Raw genomic sequence first — 20,284 nt, 5'->3', positions numbered from 1 at the left:
CACACACACAAAAAAAGACAACATACACATACACACAAACAAACACACAAACACACACACAAAAAACACAAAAAAGACAACACACACAAACATACACAAACACACAAACAAACACACACAAACATACACACAAACAAACACACATACACACACAAACATACACACAAACAAACATACACAAACACACACACACAAACATACACACACACAAACAGACAAACATACACACAAACAAATACACAACAACACACACAAACAAACATACACACACAAACATACACACAAACAAACACACATACACACACAAACAAACATACGGACAAACAAACAAAAACACGCACACACACACACAAAAATACACAAACACCCACACATACACACACAGACAACGATACACAAACACACACACACAAACATACACACACGAACACACAAACATACACACAAACAAACATACAGACAAACACAAAAACAAACAAACACACAAACACACAGACACACACAAACACAAACAAAAACAAACACAAAAATAAACAAACAAAACACACAACACACACACAAACATACACAAACACACACACACACAAACAAAAAGACAACACACACAAACATACACATACACACAAACAAACACACACAAACATACACACAAACAAATACACGCACACACAAACTAACACACACAACATACACACACAAACACACAAACATACACACAAACAAACATACAGACAAACAAACACGCAGACACACAGACGCACTCACACACACAAACACACACACACAGACACAAAAATACACACACACAAACACACACACACAGACACACACAAAAATACACACACAAACACACATGCACATATATGTTTATAAATGTATACATGTTTATATTCAATTCAATTCAGTTTGATATATATTTATATATATAAAAATATATTTATATATATGTTTATATATTTTTATAAATATTTATATACAGTATAATCTAAATATTTATGTTGATATATTTATATGTATATTTATTTTATTTTTATATGTTTATAAATATATTTATGTTTATATATAACAATTATATATATATATATGTTTATATAATTTTATAAATATTGATATATTCATTTATATACTGTATATATTTAGATATAATTATATCAACATACAGAAATATATATATGTTAATATATTTATATATGTTTATACAGAAATATATAAACATATAAATATATCAACATACATATATAAATATATATACATGTAAATATATAAACATATATATATGTATTTCTTTTTATATGTAAAAATAATATAAACATATATATGTTTGTATATATATAAATATATAAACCTGAATAAATATATAAACAAATATATATATGTTTTTATATGTATAAATATATAAACAAAGATATATATGTTTTTATATGTATAAATATATAAACATATATATATATGTTTGTATATATATAAATATGTAAACATATGTATAAATATATCACTGATTCTTGAGATAAGGGACAATACATGTCCTCCACTTAAAAATCCAGATATAAATTAATTGAAATAGACTTTAAAAGCTCAACATGAAAGACTTAACTACACCAACGTACTAAGTTTTGTCTATATTTATATATTTTCATAGCAATTTGACCAAGTACAAGCATTGCCCTAGAAAGTACATGCACATTAACATGTCCTCTGCAAGAGGTCACAGGTTCTAATTGCAAAGAAAAGTCCTTAAAAATGTAATAAATACATAAATATCATTATGAAATGAATTGCATGGCTACATAAAATGTAACCGAAGACATTAAGCGAAATACCCATCAAATTATACATACCAAATTGCCGCTCAAAGTAGTGTCCTCAGTTTATGTCAACTCCGTCAGAATTTTAAAAAATTAAAAGAATTAGGCATATTATGGTCTGAGCTATAACCCTGAGGACCCCTTTTACATGCTTCTTCTCTTGGTCATTAAAGATCTTTACCTGTCACTGTCCCCATTTTCTTGGTTTGTCCTTAAACAGTTAAATGCACTTATAATCCAAGCATAGAGGGACTGAAAACACATGAATGTCTCATGTGAGCTTTACGGCCTTGTTAACCCTGTTTGCTGTAATGTTACATCAGTCCGTCAACACCGTCAGTTTTGTCCCACCCTAAGATGTGGGTTTTTGTCTTTAACCCTTGTGTTGCCTTAGGGTCATTTTGACCCGAATCAATATTACACCCTCCCCCCGCCTTTGGGTCATTTTGACCCGATTCAATGTTTCACCCTCCTGTTACCTTTATATTTACTAATATATTTTACCCTTTGGGTTCAATTTGACGCCAGCAATTAAAACCTCCAGAAAATTATTAGAATTAATATTGTTTTCCAAGTTTAAGTGTGAGGCACTTTATGTTTGTTTGTTGACTACCGAAAGAACACCGACATTAAACATTGAATGGGGTCAAATTAATCCTAAAGCGGGGGGAGGGTGTAATATTGATTCGGGTCAAAATGACCGTAAGGCAACACAAGGGTAAAAAAAAAAAAAAAGCCTTTTACTTCTGTTCATTTTATTGAGTTAATTCACTAAAACATTGCATGGACTACATGCAGTGGTGTCTTAACTGCATTTAATCACAGATAAAATATGTTAAATTTTAAAAAGAAATAACAAAATTAAGTTTTCCAATGGCGTTTTTCCTCAACTGTGTAAAATAATATAAAGGGAATACAATGTTTTTGTTATCACTTAACTAGGAGTAGGCACACTATTATTAGATATTGAAATACTTAAAAGTGTCACTGAATCATTTACATTAAAATGATTTCTAATGCATCAGACGGAGTCGACAAATGTCAACACACATAGTGGATAAATGTCATTTTTGATAAAAAGTGATTGAATAAAAAACGTGTTCCTTTACATGGTTTATTAGGTCAGACCTGTGTTTATGAGAAAATCAACTCCAAATGAATGTGCTGCCCATTTTAGTTTTCACACACAGTAAATTGTTGTATTTATTATTTTATCAAAGTGTTTTTTTACAAAGTGATGACACACAAACAGTTTCATTGAGTGAGTTGCTGTGGCAAAAGGGCCACCGGCTCTCTATGTTGCAAACTTCTTCTGCCGGACCGGCGCAGGCAGCTGAGCCATGATGTCCAGCAGGGGGCGCTCCACCACGACCAGAGAGAGGTCCTCCAGTAACCTCACACACAGGAGATTCTGAGGACAAACAACAACAGATCAATAGATTATTAGTAGAAACCAAGCGGAAGGTTTATCCTCTCTATAATCTAACGGATTAGAGTTCTCAGGGTCGTTGCTGGTGGAATAATTTAAAAGGTTGTGGTTTTTAGTTCGGAGGAAATGTTTACACATATATATAGAAACAGATACTAAACTAGAACGGGCACTCGGTAGAGCGCATACCTTCGCATATCACAAGATTGGGCATTGAATTATGAACATTTTGGCATTAGTTGCATGCCAATTGGACAAAAATGTATCGTGCTATGGTAAAAAAAAGATTTTGACCTTTCCATGACCTTGACCTTGACCCAATTGATCCCAAAATCTAATCAAATGGTCCCCGGATAATAACCAATCATCCCACCAAATTCCATGTGATTCAAGAAGATTTGACCTGTTCATGACCTTTGACCCGATCGATCCCAAAATCTAATCAACTGGTCCCCGGATAATAAACAATCATCCCACCAAATTTCATGCGATTCGGTTCAACTTTTTGAGTTCTGCGAAAGATTTTGACCTGTTCATGACCTTTGACCTTGACCTTTGACCCGATCGATCCCAAAATCTAATCAACTGGTCCCCGGATAATAAACAATCATCCCACCAAATTTCATGCGATTCGGTTCAATACTTTTTGAGTTCTGCGAAAGATTTTGACCTGTTCATGACCTTTGACCTTGACCTTTGACCCGATCGATCCCAAAATCTCATCAACTGGTCCCCGGATAATAAACAATCATCCCACCAAATTTCATGCGATTCGGTTCAATACTTTTTGAGTTTTGCGAATAACACGCATACAAATAAATAAATAAATAAATACACGGCGATCAAAACATAACCTTCCGGCATTTTCAATGCGAAGGTAAAGATGGAATTATGATACATAATGAGAACTAGTCATTTAATGTTTTAACCAGAGTAACAACTAAATAAAATCTTTTATTTCCTTTTGGCCTCGGCAGAGTAAATCACGACTTCCGAAAACCGCCAGATTTTTAAGGTTTCTGCTTGAAATAAACCCAAACTCAAAAGGGTGTGTCTAAAAAGACAAAGGCTACTTGAAGAATGTTGGTGTTATGATAAACATGTGAGCTGTTGTTCAGCTGTGGACATATTAGTATATATGTTACTGGCTAAGAGTAAATAAAGATGAAACACAGGAACAAATTGAAGTTTCAGGTTCGCCTCGGGGAAAAAACATTCACTTGCAGGATGATTCTCTTTTGGAAGGATGCAGAGCAAAGAGCAAAGAGTTAAACTAACTCGGGTCAAATCACAACATGTGAACCGTCGCTCTGCAGAGTTTGACTTGGAAAAAGTGAAGCAGGAAAATAGTCGGAGAGTTTTTAGTAAAGAGAAGTTAGCCGAGGTCTGCCGGTTTAACCCTAGAAATGAGTGATTGTGTTGAAACCATCGATTGGATTTATGTTCCAGACTGAAGCGCGTGATGCGTTCATGGACAGTCAGAACGTTGAACATAATAATAATAATCATTTATTTTATATAGCGCTTCTCAAGGCACCCGAAGTTGCTTTACAGAGTCCAGTAGTCATACACACAGACAGTCATCCCGGTGGTGGTAAGCTACATCAGTAGCCACAGCTGCCCTGGGGCAGACTGACGGAAGCGTGGCAGCCAATCAGCGCCTACGGCCCCTCCCCCACCACCAACATTCATTCACATCCATACGAACCGGGGTGAGGCTGCAGTGCATGTCTTTATGATGGTGGGGGAAACCGGAGTACGCGGAGGAAACCCACGCAGGCACGAGGAGAACATGCAAACTCCACACAGAAAGGACCTGGAGCGACCGGGATTCGAACCCAGAGCCTTCTTGCTGTGAGGCGACAGTGCTAACCACTGAGCCACGTGCTCATCATGTCTGCCTGGGCGTACCTGGAAGCTCTTGCACATCTTGAAGGCGTGGCGGTGCAGGGTCCTCGTGGCCTCCGGGAGACTCTTCAGCACCATTTGGTTGAAGAGGCGAGCGCGAGCGTCGGGGAGGGGCTGCAGGTGGAGGCGGAGCACGAGAACAGAGCGTCAGGATTATTCAACCCCGGCCGCGCGGCGGTGAACCGTCGCCTCGCGGCGAGAGGGAGGGGCTCGCTTCCCATCCCAGAACTTTCTGCGTGGCGTCTGCAGGTTTACCCCCACGTCCAAAAAGAATCATTAGAGAGAGGAGGCGAGTTGGAGCTTTACATCGCCTGAAGGTGTGAGCGTGAGATAAACTGGACATCTGGCTCCTCTTTAAGGAACCAGCTCCACCTTCAGTCCTGGAGACACCGTCACCTCATGGAGACTGAAGACTTTCCTCTTGATGGTCTGATAGTGAGACCTGAACCAGGTTCACCTGGAGAGACCTAGAGATGCTGCTAGAGGCTGAGAGGCTGAGGGGGACGCTAGGATACACTGAGCACCTCTCTCCTCTCCTCTCTCCTTATGGACGTTTAGGATACACTGAGCTCCTCTCTCCTCTCCTCTCTCCTTATGGACGCTTAGGACACACTGAGCACCTCTCTCCTCTCCTCTCTCCTTATGGACGCTTAGGACACACTGAGCACCTCTCTCCTCTCCTCTCTCCTTATGGACGCTTAGGATACACTGAGCACCTCTCCTCTCTCCTCTCTCCTTATGGACGCTTAGGATACACTGAGCACCTCTCTCCTCTCCTATCTCCTTATGGACGCTTAGGATACACTGAGCACCTCTCTCCTCTCCTCTCTCCTTATGGACGCTTAGGATACACTGAGCACCTCTCCTCTCCTATCTCCTTATGGACGCTTAGGATACACTGAGCTCCTCTCTCCTCTCCTCTCTCTTTATGGACGCTTAGGATACACTGAGCTCCTCTCTCCTCTCCTCTCTCCTTATGGACGCTTAGGATACACTGAGCACCTCTCCTCTCCTCTCTCCTTATGGACGCTTAGGATACACTGAGCACCTCTCTCTCCTCTCTCCTTATGGACGTTTAGGACACAATGAGCACCTCTCTCCTCTCTCCTTATGGATGTTTAGGATACACTGAGCACCTCTCCTCTCCTCTCTCCTTATGGACGTTTAGGATACACTGAGCACCTCTCCTCTCCTCTCTCCTTATGGACGTTTAGGATACACTGAGCACCTCTCTCCTCCTCTCTCCTTATGGACGCTTAGGATACACTGAGCTCCTCTCTCCTCTCTCCTTATGGACGCTTAGGATACACTGAGCACCTCTCTCCTCTCCTCTCTCCTTATGGACGCTTAGGATACACTGAGCACCTCTCTCCTCTCTCTCCTTATGGACGCTTAGGATACACTGAGCACCTCTCTCCTCTCCTCTCTCCTTATGGACGTTTAGGATACACTGAGCACCTCTCTCCTCTCCTCTCTCTTTATGGACGTTTAGGATACACTGAGCTCCTCTCTCCTCTCCTCTCTCCTTATGGATGCTTAGGATACACCGAGCACCTCTCCTCTCTCCTTATGGACGCTTAGGATACACTGAGCACCTCTCCTCTCTCCTTATGGACGCTTAGGATACACTGAGCACCTCTCTCCTCTTCTCTCTCCTTATGGACGTTTAGGATACACTGAGCACCTCTCCTCTCTCCTTATGGACGCTTAGGATACACTGAGCTCCTCTCTCCTCTCCTCTCCTCTTATGGACGCTTAGGATACACTGAGCACCTCTCTCCTCTCCCATCTCCTTATGGACGCTTAGGATACACTGAGCTCCTCTCTCCTCTCCTCTCTCCTTATGGACACTTAGGATACACTGAGCACCTCTCTCCTCTTCTCTCTCTCTCCGTATGGATGAATTTCCATCTCTCCATCACACATTATTAACTCTCCTTCCTCCCCGGAGTCCTTGTGACGTCTCATAGGGTCCACTGGACCTGGCTGGGTTTGATACTTCCTGCTGGTACTGAATTGAAATAGACTGGACACCTGTCCAGGTGAACCCGAACCACATGAGCCGGGACCTGCTGGGGACCAGCGGTGCCGGTGGCGCGATGGAACGTACCAGACTCTGGTCGATGATGCAGAACATGAACGTGTCGTGCAGAATGACGTGGGCTGGATTTTGGGGATTGAAGGCGACGTGGGTGACGGGCGTGTCCCTCTCCAGCCACAGGGCGTGCAGCCCCTGTTTCTGCAGCCGTCGGCTCCACTCGGTGTACTCCTTGTGCAGCAGAGAGTACTCAAAGATCTACAACACACACACACACACACACACACACACACTGTAAGACCTGCAGAGTGTATCCACGGCAACTGTATATCGTACTCTTCCTATAACAACGGGGGGGACGGGGGGGACATGACCAACAGGAGTTTGATGCTCACCTGCTGGTCAGCGTGCACCACCACCAGGTTGCCGGTTGCCGGGTGGACGGCCATGGCGGTGGGACACGAGCCGTACACCGGGACCGAACAATGGAGCTGCGAACGCACAGAGACGGAGGACGCGTTGCTTTTGGCGACAGAAATGAAAACAAGCGGGAGCTACACACACACAGGTCAGCCTCACCTTCATCCTGCGCAGGTCGTAGACCTGGACCTCGCAGGCCGTGTTGGCCGTGGCGAGCCACTTGCCGTCCTCGCTGGCAGACAGCAGGTGGACCGGCTCTCTGGAACCTGGAGGTCACACACACACACACACACTTTGTTATCAAGTTGGTTGTTGTCTTCAACATCCCATAAACTTGACTTTCCTTGACTATGGCCATGTGACCCAGCCGACAGGAGGGGTCTGATCTCTTCCAGTATTATTGAAGAGCGACGTAACGATATAGAACTATTCATACGTCATGCAGGGTGATAAATTTACATATTTTTTAGGGGGCAATTTTTGCCCCAACTGACTTCAACCAGAGTATTTAAAAATAAATTGGGGACAGCTTTTGAAACTTGTGAAACAACATTTGACCTTTGTTCAAAAATAATAAATATACTTATTTAGGCTGACAGTATATGATATAAAAATGGCAAATGTATTGATTTATTTTGTGTGTCCCTACATAGTACAGGCAATACAGGAAGGAGACGCACAACAAAGAACCAAAATAAAACGTTATTTAATTATGGACCTCCTCGTGACATCAGGGGCACAATCATATTTCTCATAACTTCATCATTTCATCACCACCTGGTGATATCACCGTGACGACGACAGAGATGAAATCAGTGTACCGTTATGAGTTATGGCCAAAATAGATGCTGTGTGAAGCAAGTGACCTTTGACCTGACCCCCCCAGTGGAAGGAGCCTACATTGACGTGCAATTTTTTAAGAAGTTGCCTCTAGACTAAAATGACTCCAGGACATCCGATCTGACGGAGACTCACCCGACTCGGGTTTCAGGGTGTGAAGGTATTTGCACTCCGGCTGGTTGAGGGCAACGACGACAACCCAAGAATTGCTGGAGGAGGCGAAGAGGCGGGAGGAGTCCGCGGAGAAGCACAGCTGGTGGGCCGAGCGGAGGGCCTTGGGTAGTTTGGACACCTGACCGGGAGGAAGAGGAGGAAGAGGAGGGAGACAGAGAGGAGTGAGCTTCATCGTGGTCCTCATGGCCTCCATGCACACGATCTATTACAGTAGCTGGAATGAGTGAGCCGGTGTGCTCGGTAAAGTGTGTGTGTGTGTGTGTGTGTGTGTGTGTGTGTCCACCTTGGTGATGCTGATGCTGTTGTTCTGTAATCTGTACAGACGGAAGCCGGTGACGGTCGAGTACGCCAGCCAGCCGCCGCATGGAGACAGAGCGCTGCAGCAGATGTGATCCTCGCCCTGCAGGGAAACCGGCTCTCCGTTTTAATATATAATAATAATAATAAGACAGTTTTGACATGTCGCCTCAACAAGCCTCAAAGCCCATTTACACACATCACGATATCAGAGAACCGTTAGCATTCATTTGGAGACGCGTTTGTGGGGATTTACAATAAACACTCCCGTTAGCTCAGCTCCACACACACACACACACATATATGACAGAGATTTACAGAAACAGGGTTTATGAGAGCAGGATGGACACCACCACACACACACACTAGAGTCTTGCAGAGACTCTAGTGTGTGTGTGTGACCTTGATATCACTGACAATAACAGCTTGTCCGACATTGATGAAGACAGCAGAGTTAAGACAGCCAGGGGTTTTGAATATAAATCAAAGATCAGCACACACACACACACACACACACCTTCCTCTTCAGCTGGATCAGTTTCTCTGGTTTCCTCTTCACAGGAAGACTGTCACCAGGATGTCCTGTGGTCAAACACAATAAATACATATTCACACACGATAACAAGTGTTCAGACCAACACACGTTGAATATCACATGACCACTTCATTAGATCTACTTTAGTTTACACTCGCATTAGAATGTGTGTGTGTGTGTGTGTCTCACCATGTCCATCACTCTCCCCGAGTCTCCACAGCTCCAAGTGATCGGGGAACTGGAAGAGCAGCAGGCCGGCTTTCTTTGCACAGCTCACCAGGCTTCTCTACACGTGGGACAGAGACGAGCAGGTTGCCATGGGAACAGTCATGATCAGGGGTCCCCAAACTTTTTCCTGAGAGGGCCACATAACATTTCCCTTGTCTGCTGGAGGGCCAGCCGGGGGGGGGGGGGGTGCTAGTGAGAGTGTGCTCACCTGTGCGCGCGCAACACGGCTGAGCGATGCGCGCGTCACTCGCTGTGAGCGCAGTGCGTGCAGACAGCTTGACACGGAGCAGCGCGTGCGCTCTGATCGCTCTTTTAATGCAGTATCGATAAAAAAAAAAAAGCTAAATCACATCGCTCTTAACGTACGGGGACTTTGTTAGTATCGCTACACCGTGCAGCGTGATAGCAGCAGATGTAGCGGCTAACATTCAAGCTAACCTAACTTCCCAAACGCTGTGGACATCTGAACGCTGATTGGCCGAGACGCGACACGTCCCATCAAAGATGTTCTATTGCGAAGAGCACCACTCCACATTTTCCTCGCGTCTCACTGCAATCTCAACGGCAGCGGGCCAGGTGAAAAAAATAATAAATCGGAACACGTCTCTGGTATTGTTCAGGGGGCCGGTCCACATGTGGAGGCGGGCCGAATCCGGCCCGCGGGCCGTAGTTTGAGGACCACTGGTCATGATCTACAGTAGGGCTGCAACAACGAATCGATGAAATCGATAAAAATCGATTATTAAAATAGTTGGCAACGAATTTCATTATCGATTCGTTGTGTCGCGCGATTATTACGGCGCTCAATAAGTCACGGAGTGTAAACAAAGTTGAGTTGAGCGCAGAGCGGCGCAGGAGAAACCAGAGCGCAGGGAGAGGGAGAGGAGAGACTGAACGCTGTGTTGTGAGAGCCAATCAGCGCTGAGCTGCTCCTCTGTTGATGAATCTAATTGGCTGCTGCTGCTCACGTGGCGCTGGATGCGGAGGTCATTCACGTCGTCGGAGACATTCACGGAGCTGAGTGCGCCTCCGGGTGACGTTATGAACCCAGACACCAGGGCGCTACATGTCACGACGTGTGTGGCATTTCCACAAGAGTATAACGTAGAAAACGTGGTTATTTATTCCGTGGCGGATAGCGGAAAATATTTTTCCATGGAGAAAGGCAACGGAGATAAGCCACGACTCGCTGTGAGCGCTGCGCGTGCAGACAACATTTAACGGAGCGGAGCAGCGCGTGCGCTCTGATCGCTCTTTTAATGAAGTATCGAAACTGAAAATATGCTAAATCACATCGTGTTTAACGTACGGGTACTTCGTTAGCATCGCTACACCGTGCAGCGTGACAGCAGCAGATGTAGCGGACTAACATTCAAGCTAACCTAACTTCCCAAACGCTGTGGACATCTGAACGCCGATTGGCCGAGACGCGACACGTCCATCAAAGATGTTTTATTGCGAAGAGCACCACTTCACATTTTTTCCGCGTCTCACTGCAATCTCAACGGCAGCGGGCCAGGTGAACAAAATAATAAATCTGAACGCGTCTCTGATATTGTTCAGGGGGCCACATGGGGACCACTGCTCAGGAGAGGAACGCTGTCAGTCTGTTTGTGACGGTTCATCCACATGACCAGTGAACAGGTTCATCACCATGGTGACCAGTGAACAGGTTCATCACCATGGTGACCAGTGAACAGGTTCATACTGCTGACCAGTGGATCTCCAGGACCTTTCCATGACTTTAAACCAAATTTCCATGATTAAACATTTTGTGAAAACTCTGTCTATACGTGACAAAGTGAGAAGATGTAGTATTTAAACTAACAATGAGAATTCCAAAGCATACCGTATATATACCGTGTAAATTACAATTTGAATAAAACAAATTTGCATTAGTTTTCCAAATATTTTGGGATTTTATTTTGTTCAATTACTTTTCTAGGCCTGCTCATAGCCATTTAAAAATTCCATGACTTTTCCAGGTTTTCCATGAACGTACGGACCCTGTTTTGAATAAAGGGTTGAAAATTAAAGTTTTTTTGTTTTTTTATCCGATTAATCGATTAATCGATAGAATAATCAACCGATTAATCGATTATCAAAATAATCGTTAGTTGCAGCCCTAATCTACAGTGGCCGCACACATCCTCTGAACCACGAGAGGGCGCACAATCTAAATTCTCGGCGAGGAGTCGCTCAGACAGCGAGAGTAGCCCCGAGATATGAACATAAAGCATGAATCAACCTCCACAGTGACCGAGGAGGGAATCATCTGGACAACATTCATTACAAAGAAACTGTAAATGTTTGAATTGTTTAAGACATTGTTTCCTTCACCAATCTGCCCTCAATAGCCCATAAAAGGCAACAAAATGAAAACAAACCACTTTAATCATATTTAAATGTCTGCATTGAATAGATGACTCTACTAAACATGTACTCACATGAGGGAAAGCTACTCTGCGCATCGCGGACTCCTGAGTGTTCTTCTCCACCTTGTCCAGCAGGGGGCGCACCACCAGCTGGGTGTCCATACCTGACAGGAGAACACACAACTTCACGTCACATGACACGTTCATATTTAAAATGGTATTTTTTTAAAAGACTTCTCCAGGAATAAACACACACACATATCAGATTACGTATTTGTTGTTCATCAGAAGGCTTCATTGCAAACGTTGGGGGGGATTTATGAGATCAGTAATTGATTTAAAATCCAAATGCTGAATATTGTAAACAAGACTAATGCCAGTTCGGACGACAGACGTGCCGGGGAGGGAAATCGCCGTGACAACAGGTGCTACATCTGGGACACCACAGGTTTCTTCTTCCCAGAAGTCGTCTCTGAGCATCTGCTTTGTGACGACAACACACGGGCTGCGATGTCATCACATTGGCGTGGCAATTAATTCAATAGTTGATGATATTTCAGTTTAGAAATGGTCATCAAAACTCACATCGAGGTGTGTGTGTGTGTGTGTACACTACTTTGTAGATTACTCTTATTTTATAGTGAAAACACTCGAGGGCTCACTCACTTCGGTTCCTCCCTAAATAGCATTGATAAACTCATAATAATATTTTACTGTTGACTGTTGTAACGAATAATTCAGACAGCAAATCAAATAGTTTGGGCCCCAAAAGAATTCAATAATGTATCCGTTTAGACGATGTCCCAACTGAGTTGTAAAATACCGTCCCATTTTGTATTTCACTTCCACAACAGCAAGAAGTGAAACTAGATCATGAATGATGCATTTGGGCTCTCCATATGTCGGGTAGCCGAACGATGTCACTGACCTCCAGACACCACGGCGGTGTCCGTGTGGACGAGCGCCCTCACGTCATGCGAGTGGTTCTTAAAGGTCCGGGTTCGGACCCAATCTTTATTCTGCTGGTCCAAATTTGCCGAGATGAACTGGAACTGGACGACCGTGCCCTCCGACGTCCCGGCCAGCAGACTGCTCTCATCCTGTTGGATATCGTGGAGGTTTGACATCACCGATTCTCGGAGGATGCGTCTCGAAAGAAAATTGTAAACGCCCCGGGGCCAGAAGCCACGCGACGTGTCCTAATACCTGCGAGACGGCCAGAGCCAGGACGTCCCACTTGGTGACGAGGTGAGTCCTGACCAGAGTTCCCGTGAGCCCATCCCAGATCTGGACCTTTCCCGCAGAGTCTCCGCTAACGATGGTGTGGTCGGACAGGAAGGCGACGCTCCAAACCACCACCTCTTTGCTCTTGGAAGCTCCGACGCCCCTCTCCACCAGCAGCCGGTGGGTGGCGTGGCCTGAAGTCCACGAGGGCAGACCAACACGGGGACACGTTTACAAACGTATCCCTGGAGGATGTTTTAGGAACACTTCAAATGTAACGGGCTCTGTGCCAAGTTGGCTCTCCTCACCCGTCTCAGCATGAAAGATTCTGATCATGTCCATCATGCCGGCAGCAATTAGTGGAGCAGAGGGATGCCAGGAGAGAGAGATGATGCGACCTAGAAGAACACATCAAACTAAATCAAACTCTGAATGGCACTCTGGGGGTTTTCATGCCGGGAGTCTGGATCATTTGTTCCAAATCAAAAAGGAGAGGAAAAAAACCACATTGTTGCATTTTAGTTGATTTGTCCTTGGAGGAAACAGAGACGGTTTCCTTCCGGCCAACAAAGACGTGTCCGACATGTTGGACACTGGTCATATCCAAGGAGCTCAGCAGGAGATGGTGATCACCAGAAAGTCGTACTCTGAATCCTCCGGATGGACATTCACAACACGGAGACGATAACGGCATCAAACCGGAACACTTTTTGGCATATTGGGGAAAAATGGGTTCCATACGCAAAACACCTCATAGACCTGATTTTATTTTCAGAAATCTATGAATGTACGAATAGAGAATCCATCGAGTTATACATTGTTTTCTTTGTTGTTGTTAATGTTTTACACTTGTTGCTCTAAATATGTATCACTAAAATGAGCATCATCTAAAAATATGCACATGCGATGTCAATTGTCCAATTGATGCCTACTTTCAATAAAAGAATGAAAAAAAATAAGAGTAAATATCTAAACACAGGCATGTATTGATCACATGAATGTGTATTCATTAGGGCTGCAACAACGAATCGATAAAATTCGATTATTAAAATAGTTGGCAACAAATTTCATTATCGATTCGTTGTGTCGAGCGATTATTACGGCGCTCAATAAGTCACGGAGTAGAAACAAAGTTGAGTTGAGCGCAGAGCGGCGCAGGAGAAACCAGAGCGAGGGAGAGACGGAACGCTGCGTTGTGAGAGCCAATCAGCGCTGAGCTGCTCCTCTGTTGATGAATCTAATTGGCTGCTGCTGCTCACGTGGCGCTGGATGCGGAAGTCATTCACGTCGTCGGAGACATTCACGGAGCTGAGTGCGCCTCCGGGTGACGTTATGAACCCCGACACCAGGGCGCTACATGTCACGACGTGTGTGGCATTTCCACAAGAGTATAACGGTGGTTATTTATTCCGTGGCGGATAGCGGAAAATATTTTTCCACGGAGAAAGGCAACGGAGATAAGCCACGACGCTACTCGCTGTGAGCGCTGCGCGCGCAGACAACATTTAACGGAGCGGAGCAGCGCGTGCGCTCTGATCGCTCTTTTAATGAAGTATCGATACTAAAAATATGCTAAATCACATAGTTTTTAACGTACGGGTACTTTGTTAGTATCGCTACACCGTGCAGCGTGACAGCAGCAGATGTAGCGTACTAACATTCAAGATAACCTAACTTCCCAAACGCTGTGGACATCTGAACGCTGATTGGCCGAGATGCGACACGTCAGGTGAAAAAAATAATAAATCGGAACGCGTCTCTGATATTGTTCAGGGGGCCGGTCCACATGGGGACCACTGCTCAGGAGAGGAAAGCTGTCAGTCTGTTTCTGACGGGTTCATCACCATGGTGACCAGTGAACAGGTGAATCCACATGGTGACCAGTGAACAGGTTCATCCACATGCTGACCAGTGGATCTCCAGGACCTTTCCATGACTAAACCAAATTTCCATGATTAAACATTTTGTGAAAACTCTGTCTATACGTGACAAAGTGAGAAGATGTAGTATTTAAACCAACAATGAGAATTCCAAAGCATACCGTATATATACCGTGTAAATTAAAATGTGACTAAAACACATTTGCATTACTTTTCCAAATATTTTGGGATTTTATTTTTTTTCAATTACTTTTATAGGTCTGCTAATAGCCATTTAAAAACTCCATGACTTTTCCAGGTTTTCCATGACCGTACGGACCCTGTTTTGAATAAAGGGTTGAAAATTAAAGTTTTTTTGTTTTTTTATCCGATTAATCGATAGAATAATTAACCGATTAATCGATTATCAAAATAATCGTTAGTTGCAGCCCTAGTATTCATGAACAGACACACCTCTGAATCCGCTCTTACCTTTTTGCCTGTCGAGGTTTCTTTGAAACTGAATCCTGTCCTCCAGGACTTCAAACATCTTCACCGTCCCGTCCTCACAGCCGACCTGACGAGGAACACAGACAGTCGATGAATACGGAGACGACAGCTGGATGAGGCTCTCCACCTCAAGCAGAATAATGTGGGCATCGGGGTCCGGACTGACCGCTAGCAGTGTTCCCTGGACGTTGGCAGTGATGGTCCAGATGGGTCCTCCATAGGCCTCCACCGTGTACCTGGGCCGCAGGTTCTCCAGGTCGTACTCCGTGATCTCTCCATTTAAGCCAGCACTGAACAGACGTCGGCCCACCCAACACAGAGCCTCCACAGCCCGGCCGTCCTGCCCCGGGATCACCTGCGCATCGAAAACCAGGCGTGGAGTCTCATTTGTGTCTGAATGTTTCACATTATTTTAAACTATCATAACATGACATCCAGTACAGAAGGGTATCCGGGAGTGTTACCTTTTCTTGGAAGTAGTTGTCAGCGAAGTTGAAGAGCTCCAGGGCTCCGTCCGCCCGGGCCACAGCAAGCCGCTCGGTCCGCCTGTTGAACGCCATGGCTCGGATAGCGGCGGGCATGTAGTCGAAGAACCGAACCCGGTGCACCTTGAACTCCCCCATGTTGACTAGGGAGGACGAGCAGACAGGAGGCGAGTTACAGCGGGTGTTACGGTTTAACAGGCCACCGTGTTATCTGGCGACTTTTCACGTGTAGCTGTCCTCGTGAATGCCGCTTGGTTTATTTTTTTTTAAAGAAGTGTCAACCCCTCTCATATAATTCATACCATATACTATACACATTAAACAAGGCGGACAGTTAACCGGTCGCTTCTTAACCCGTAACACCGGTCACACGGCGGCTAAACCGTTAACGTTAAACCACCCCTCGCTGTTAAACCTTCCCGGTCAGACTCACTGAAGGACAACCAACAACCCTTTAGACTCTTACCGGGTGTTCACGCCGACGAGAAAACACCGGGGACCTCCTGCTTCACTCCACGGGCTTTGCTCCTAAACTCCACACGCTGGGAAACATCCGCGACCACGTTGAGAAGCTTTGACCCGGAAGTGAACCACCCAAACAGGATCGCAGCAGCGGAAATACGTCATCACATAGCGACGGTTTACACTGCGCGGGAAATGCTGCCGGAGAGATAAACACCGACAAGAATGGTGATGGTTGGAGATTATACTTGAATGGTGTTGGTTGGATTTATCACAACCGCTTTGCTGGGATCAGTTTACGTCATTGCGTCGCGCGCATCCTGTTAACGTCCCGCTACAGGACGATGGTTCAAATAGTCATAAGGTAGGAGATGTGTGTTACTATACATTTACAGGGCTCTCAAGTTTTGAAGACAGGCAAGCGTGAGATTTCCATCAGCACCCGATACAGCTGACCGTTGCGCGCGCCGGCATCGAGCCGAAAAGAGTTGTTGACGGGGGGGTGGGGGGGGGTGCTAGTGACTATTTTCTTTTGCTCCATCCCAATGCGCGCAGACCGGCGTCGGAGCTCTGCAGCGGAACAATCGATCGGCGTATTGAGCACTCCTGCATTCAAGCATTAAATAGCCGAGAGGTTTTTTCAGCGTGAGGAATTCGATGTGTGGCGGGAGTGCGTGAGATAAGACCGAAATGCGTGAGTCTCACGCTCAATGGGTGAGACTTGAGAGCCCTGCATTTATAGGCACGGTGAAGACGTTCGCACTATCATTATTTTTTACTTTTTTATTGTCTCTGTTTAATGTTGTATGTCTGAAACTGTGATAAATGTGCTGCTGCTGTCTTGGCCAGGACACTCTTGTAAAGGAGATTTTTAAACTCCATTAGGCTTTTCCTGGTTAAATCTATTTCAATTAAATAAATAAATAAAATGACCGGTTTGACGGTTACCGATTTTAACCGGAGATAAGGGATCCTCTCCGGCCTCCATTGTTCCACCTTGTCATATACAAAACAGTACACCAATAAGCATTATAATTTAAAAAACAATAAACATGTAGTCTTTTTTTTTAAAGGTTATACGGTGGAATTGTTACTGCATAGCAGGAATGCCCCAGGGACCCTGAACTGAAAAGTATCTCATGGTGATTTCGTTATATCTATAGATGATCTCATTTTTGAGGGCAGTGTGTGCTGTGACACACCCTCGGCTCTCAAGTTTTGAAGACAGGCAAGCGTGACATTTCCATCAACACCCGATGCTCACCTGTGCGCGCATGGGGGGGGGGGGGGGGGTCGGAGCTCTGCAGCGACCGCGATCGACCAATCGATCGGCGTATTGAGCACCCCTGCATTCAAGCATTAAATAGCCGAGAGTTTTTTCAGCGTGAGAAATACGATGTGTGGCGGGAGTGCGTGAGTTAAGACCGAAATGCGTGAGTCTCACGCTCAATGCGTGACACTTGAGAGCCCTGCACACCTCTTATGGAGCTCAGGGGGTCATGGGGTCAGCCGCCTCTCCTCTAGTTTTGACAACATCAATAATGAAAGCCATCCAGGGGTCTTGACTTCATGTGGTTATCTCCGTGTGCTCCTGCAGGGGCAGTGTGGATGGCAGCAGTCCTCCAGAGTGGCTGCTGGTGGAGCTGCAGGGAGAAATGGTCTCCAGACACAACTCTGGCCTGGCTGGGAACGTGATGGGAGATCTGCTCTCCACCAGAGAGGTGAACTACACACACGTAGTGGCCCCAACACAGCTGATCAGGGCTGGACAGTTAGGGCAAACAGTGTTTAACATGTCAACAAATATGCACACACGGCTTAATAATATGCACACATTTAACAACAAATATATATATCTTGCATTCGTGATATTTAAATGGAGTTGTTGAAGTCAGTCAACTGACACAACAAAAAAGGACGTGACAGCTGTGATTCTTGGCGACTTGCCACATTCTACCTTTCCTGTGGTTGCCCTTCAAAATAAGAGCTCAACATTGAGTATTAATTGAGAAAGGCTGTATCAAGCCTGCAACCCCGTTTTAAAAAGAGTTGTAGTGGTAATCGTATAATTATGAGAAAACGTGATGACTCATATCTGCCCTTGTTTTGCAAAGGTTGCACGTTATTGTGGTTTTGAAAATATATTTTGTGTAAAACTCAGTAAATCTCTTTATTGCCAAATATTTGAACTTGTTTTGTTTAGTTTTTCACAGGTTGAACATTATTGTTAAAACAGGTGTCAAACAGGTTAATTACAGCCACAATGAGCAATTTTTTTTGCCAAATATTATTTATTTTGTGCACAGATAGAACTTCATTTGTATTCTAATAAAGTGATTGAAAACTGATTAGTTTTTTGTCTGATGGAGCAATCTGGTTTAATTGAAAGTGATTGCAAAGTAATTCTATTATTTGAAAAAGCACAGAAGGAGGAGTCACACAAAGTTGTTATTTCAATGAAAATTGAGCGTGGACCATTTATTTACAATTTTATTGGGGCGGTGGGGCGCGAGCGTCTTTCTTCCTCTGAAGTGAGGCGAGACAGAAAAAGAACCGCTGCTCTAACAGGAGATCATGGCGTCCTATGACTAGCCAGCTTAATGTTCGATCCTTTACATTTCATAAAGCCAATATTGCTATTCGTAATTTTTTAAATCCAGAACCATGTTTTCTGTTGTATTTGTTTGAGCTGCATTAACAAACGCCTTTTTTCATAATCAATATATTGATTAATTGTTTGGTTGTATAAAGACTACAAATAGTTTTTAAAAACTGCTCATGCTAGAGCCAAGAGTTGACATCTCAGATTTCAGTCAACAAACAACAATAATCAGATATTAAATGTACAATATATTTTCTAATTTTCTTGATTTGTATTTTAATTGAATCAAAAAAAAGAAAATCTATTTATTTAAGTTTTTCTTTTTGTCATTTACAATGTTTTGTCGCATTTTGTTTGTTATTCAGTGAAACAGAAAAAAGTCCTGAGTGTCTTCACGTCTCACGCGATGCTCTCTCTCTCCACCAGGGGACACCGGTGCTCATTGTAGGACATCATATTCTCTATGGCAAGCAGCTCAAACTGGAGAAACCCCTCGCCGTCCTCACCAAGCATTCCAGCCCCTTGGACGGCGGCGAGGATGTCACGCGGGTCGCTATGGAAACGAACCAGCCAGGACCCACCTCCACCTCTTACACCGTGGCCGCCCTCATCAAACGGAAGCTGATCTTTAAGACGCGCCCCAAACCCATCATCACCAACGTGCCCAAGAAGGTGTAGCGCGATTGCGTTTTCCTCTCTGGCTCAGGTTGCTCACTCTCACCTGCTGGACACTACCGGTAGTGCACTTCAGTTGGTGTTCTCTCCGATGTGCAGTTTGAGACGTTTGTTGTGCAGTTAGTCTACACTGGCAAACTTTGTTCTAAATGTTGTTTCAAAGGCTTTTTCAAACTGACAAATGATATTGTTGATGGAATATGTTTTTTTCTCCCTGCAAAGACAAAATAAAGAATATTTGATATCAGCACCCTCAATTCATAAGTATCCAAAACAAGGGCTCCGACATGTCCACCAGATGGCAACATACGCATTTTATTGAACCTGGAACAGACATCTCTATGAGGCCAGGGCTCCAGACTAACTTTTTTAACTAGGAGCACAGTGGCCCCTAACTTAAAATGTTAGGGGCGCAAGC

The 20,284-nt window shown here is 44.3% G+C and overlaps 2 protein-coding genes across 2 annotated transcripts; one reads left to right on the top strand and one right to left on the bottom strand.

The window, feature by feature from the left end:
- Positions 1–1,607: 1,607 nt before the first annotated feature.
- Positions 1,608–16,697, bottom strand: utp4 (UTP4 small subunit processome component). The gene is made up of 17 exons (XM_056417449.1): positions 16,594–16,697; positions 16,107–16,270; positions 15,809–15,997; positions 15,625–15,709; positions 13,582–13,671; positions 13,256–13,467; positions 12,978–13,149; positions 12,122–12,213; positions 9,636–9,732; positions 9,429–9,493; positions 8,898–9,014; positions 8,576–8,732; positions 7,760–7,866; positions 7,576–7,671; positions 7,253–7,438; positions 5,146–5,256; positions 1,608–3,216 (listed from the first exon to the last, which is right to left on the bottom strand). The coding sequence occupies exons 2-17, from the start codon at positions 16,263–16,265 to the stop codon at positions 3,100–3,102; spliced, it is 2,052 nt and encodes a 683-aa protein (XP_056273424.1). The 5' UTR covers positions 16,266–16,270; positions 16,594–16,697; the 3' UTR covers positions 1,608–3,099.
- Positions 16,698–16,785: 88 nt separating this feature from the next.
- chtf8 (CTF8, chromosome transmission fidelity factor 8 homolog (S. cerevisiae)) lies at positions 16,786–20,113 on the top strand. The gene is made up of 3 exons (XM_056417111.1): positions 16,786–16,953; positions 18,187–18,310; positions 19,618–20,113. Exons 1-3 carry the CDS (start codon positions 16,934–16,936, stop codon positions 19,867–19,869), a joined length of 396 nt encoding a protein of 131 aa, XP_056273086.1. The 5' UTR covers positions 16,786–16,933; the 3' UTR covers positions 19,870–20,113.
- The last annotated feature ends 171 nt before the right edge of the window (positions 20,114–20,284 follow it).

This window comes from Pseudoliparis swirei, chromosome 6 (genome assembly GCF_029220125.1).
Source record: "Pseudoliparis swirei isolate HS2019 ecotype Mariana Trench chromosome 6, NWPU_hadal_v1, whole genome shotgun sequence".
Taxonomy (NCBI): Eukaryota; Metazoa; Chordata; class Actinopteri; order Perciformes; family Liparidae; genus Pseudoliparis; species Pseudoliparis swirei.
This window is presented reverse-complemented; position numbering and strand designations above follow the sequence as displayed.

Bases quoted from the DNA above. Each gene is read 5' to 3' on its own strand.
- utp4 (XM_056417449.1), bottom strand. From the start codon at position 16,265: ATGGGGGAGTTCAAGGTGCACCGGGTTCGGTTCTTCGACTACATGCCC. The intron at 13,672-15,624 runs GTAAGAGCGGAT...GTGTTCTTCTAG, and splicing joins AAACCTCGACAGGCAAAAAG to GTCGCATCATCTCTCTCTCC. The intron at 12,214-12,977 runs GTCAGTGACATC...TTCTCCTGTCAG, and splicing joins CACCGCCGTGGTGTCTGGAG to GTATGGACACCCAGCTGGTG.
- chtf8 (XM_056417111.1), top strand. From the start codon at position 16,934: ATGGTTCAAATAGTCATAAG. The intron at 16,954-18,186 runs GTAGGAGATGTG...GTGCTCCTGCAG, and splicing joins ATGGTTCAAATAGTCATAAG to GGGCAGTGTGGATGGCAGCA. The intron at 18,311-19,617 runs GTGAACTACACA...TCTCTCCACCAG, and splicing joins ATCTGCTCTCCACCAGAGAG to GGGACACCGGTGCTCATTGT.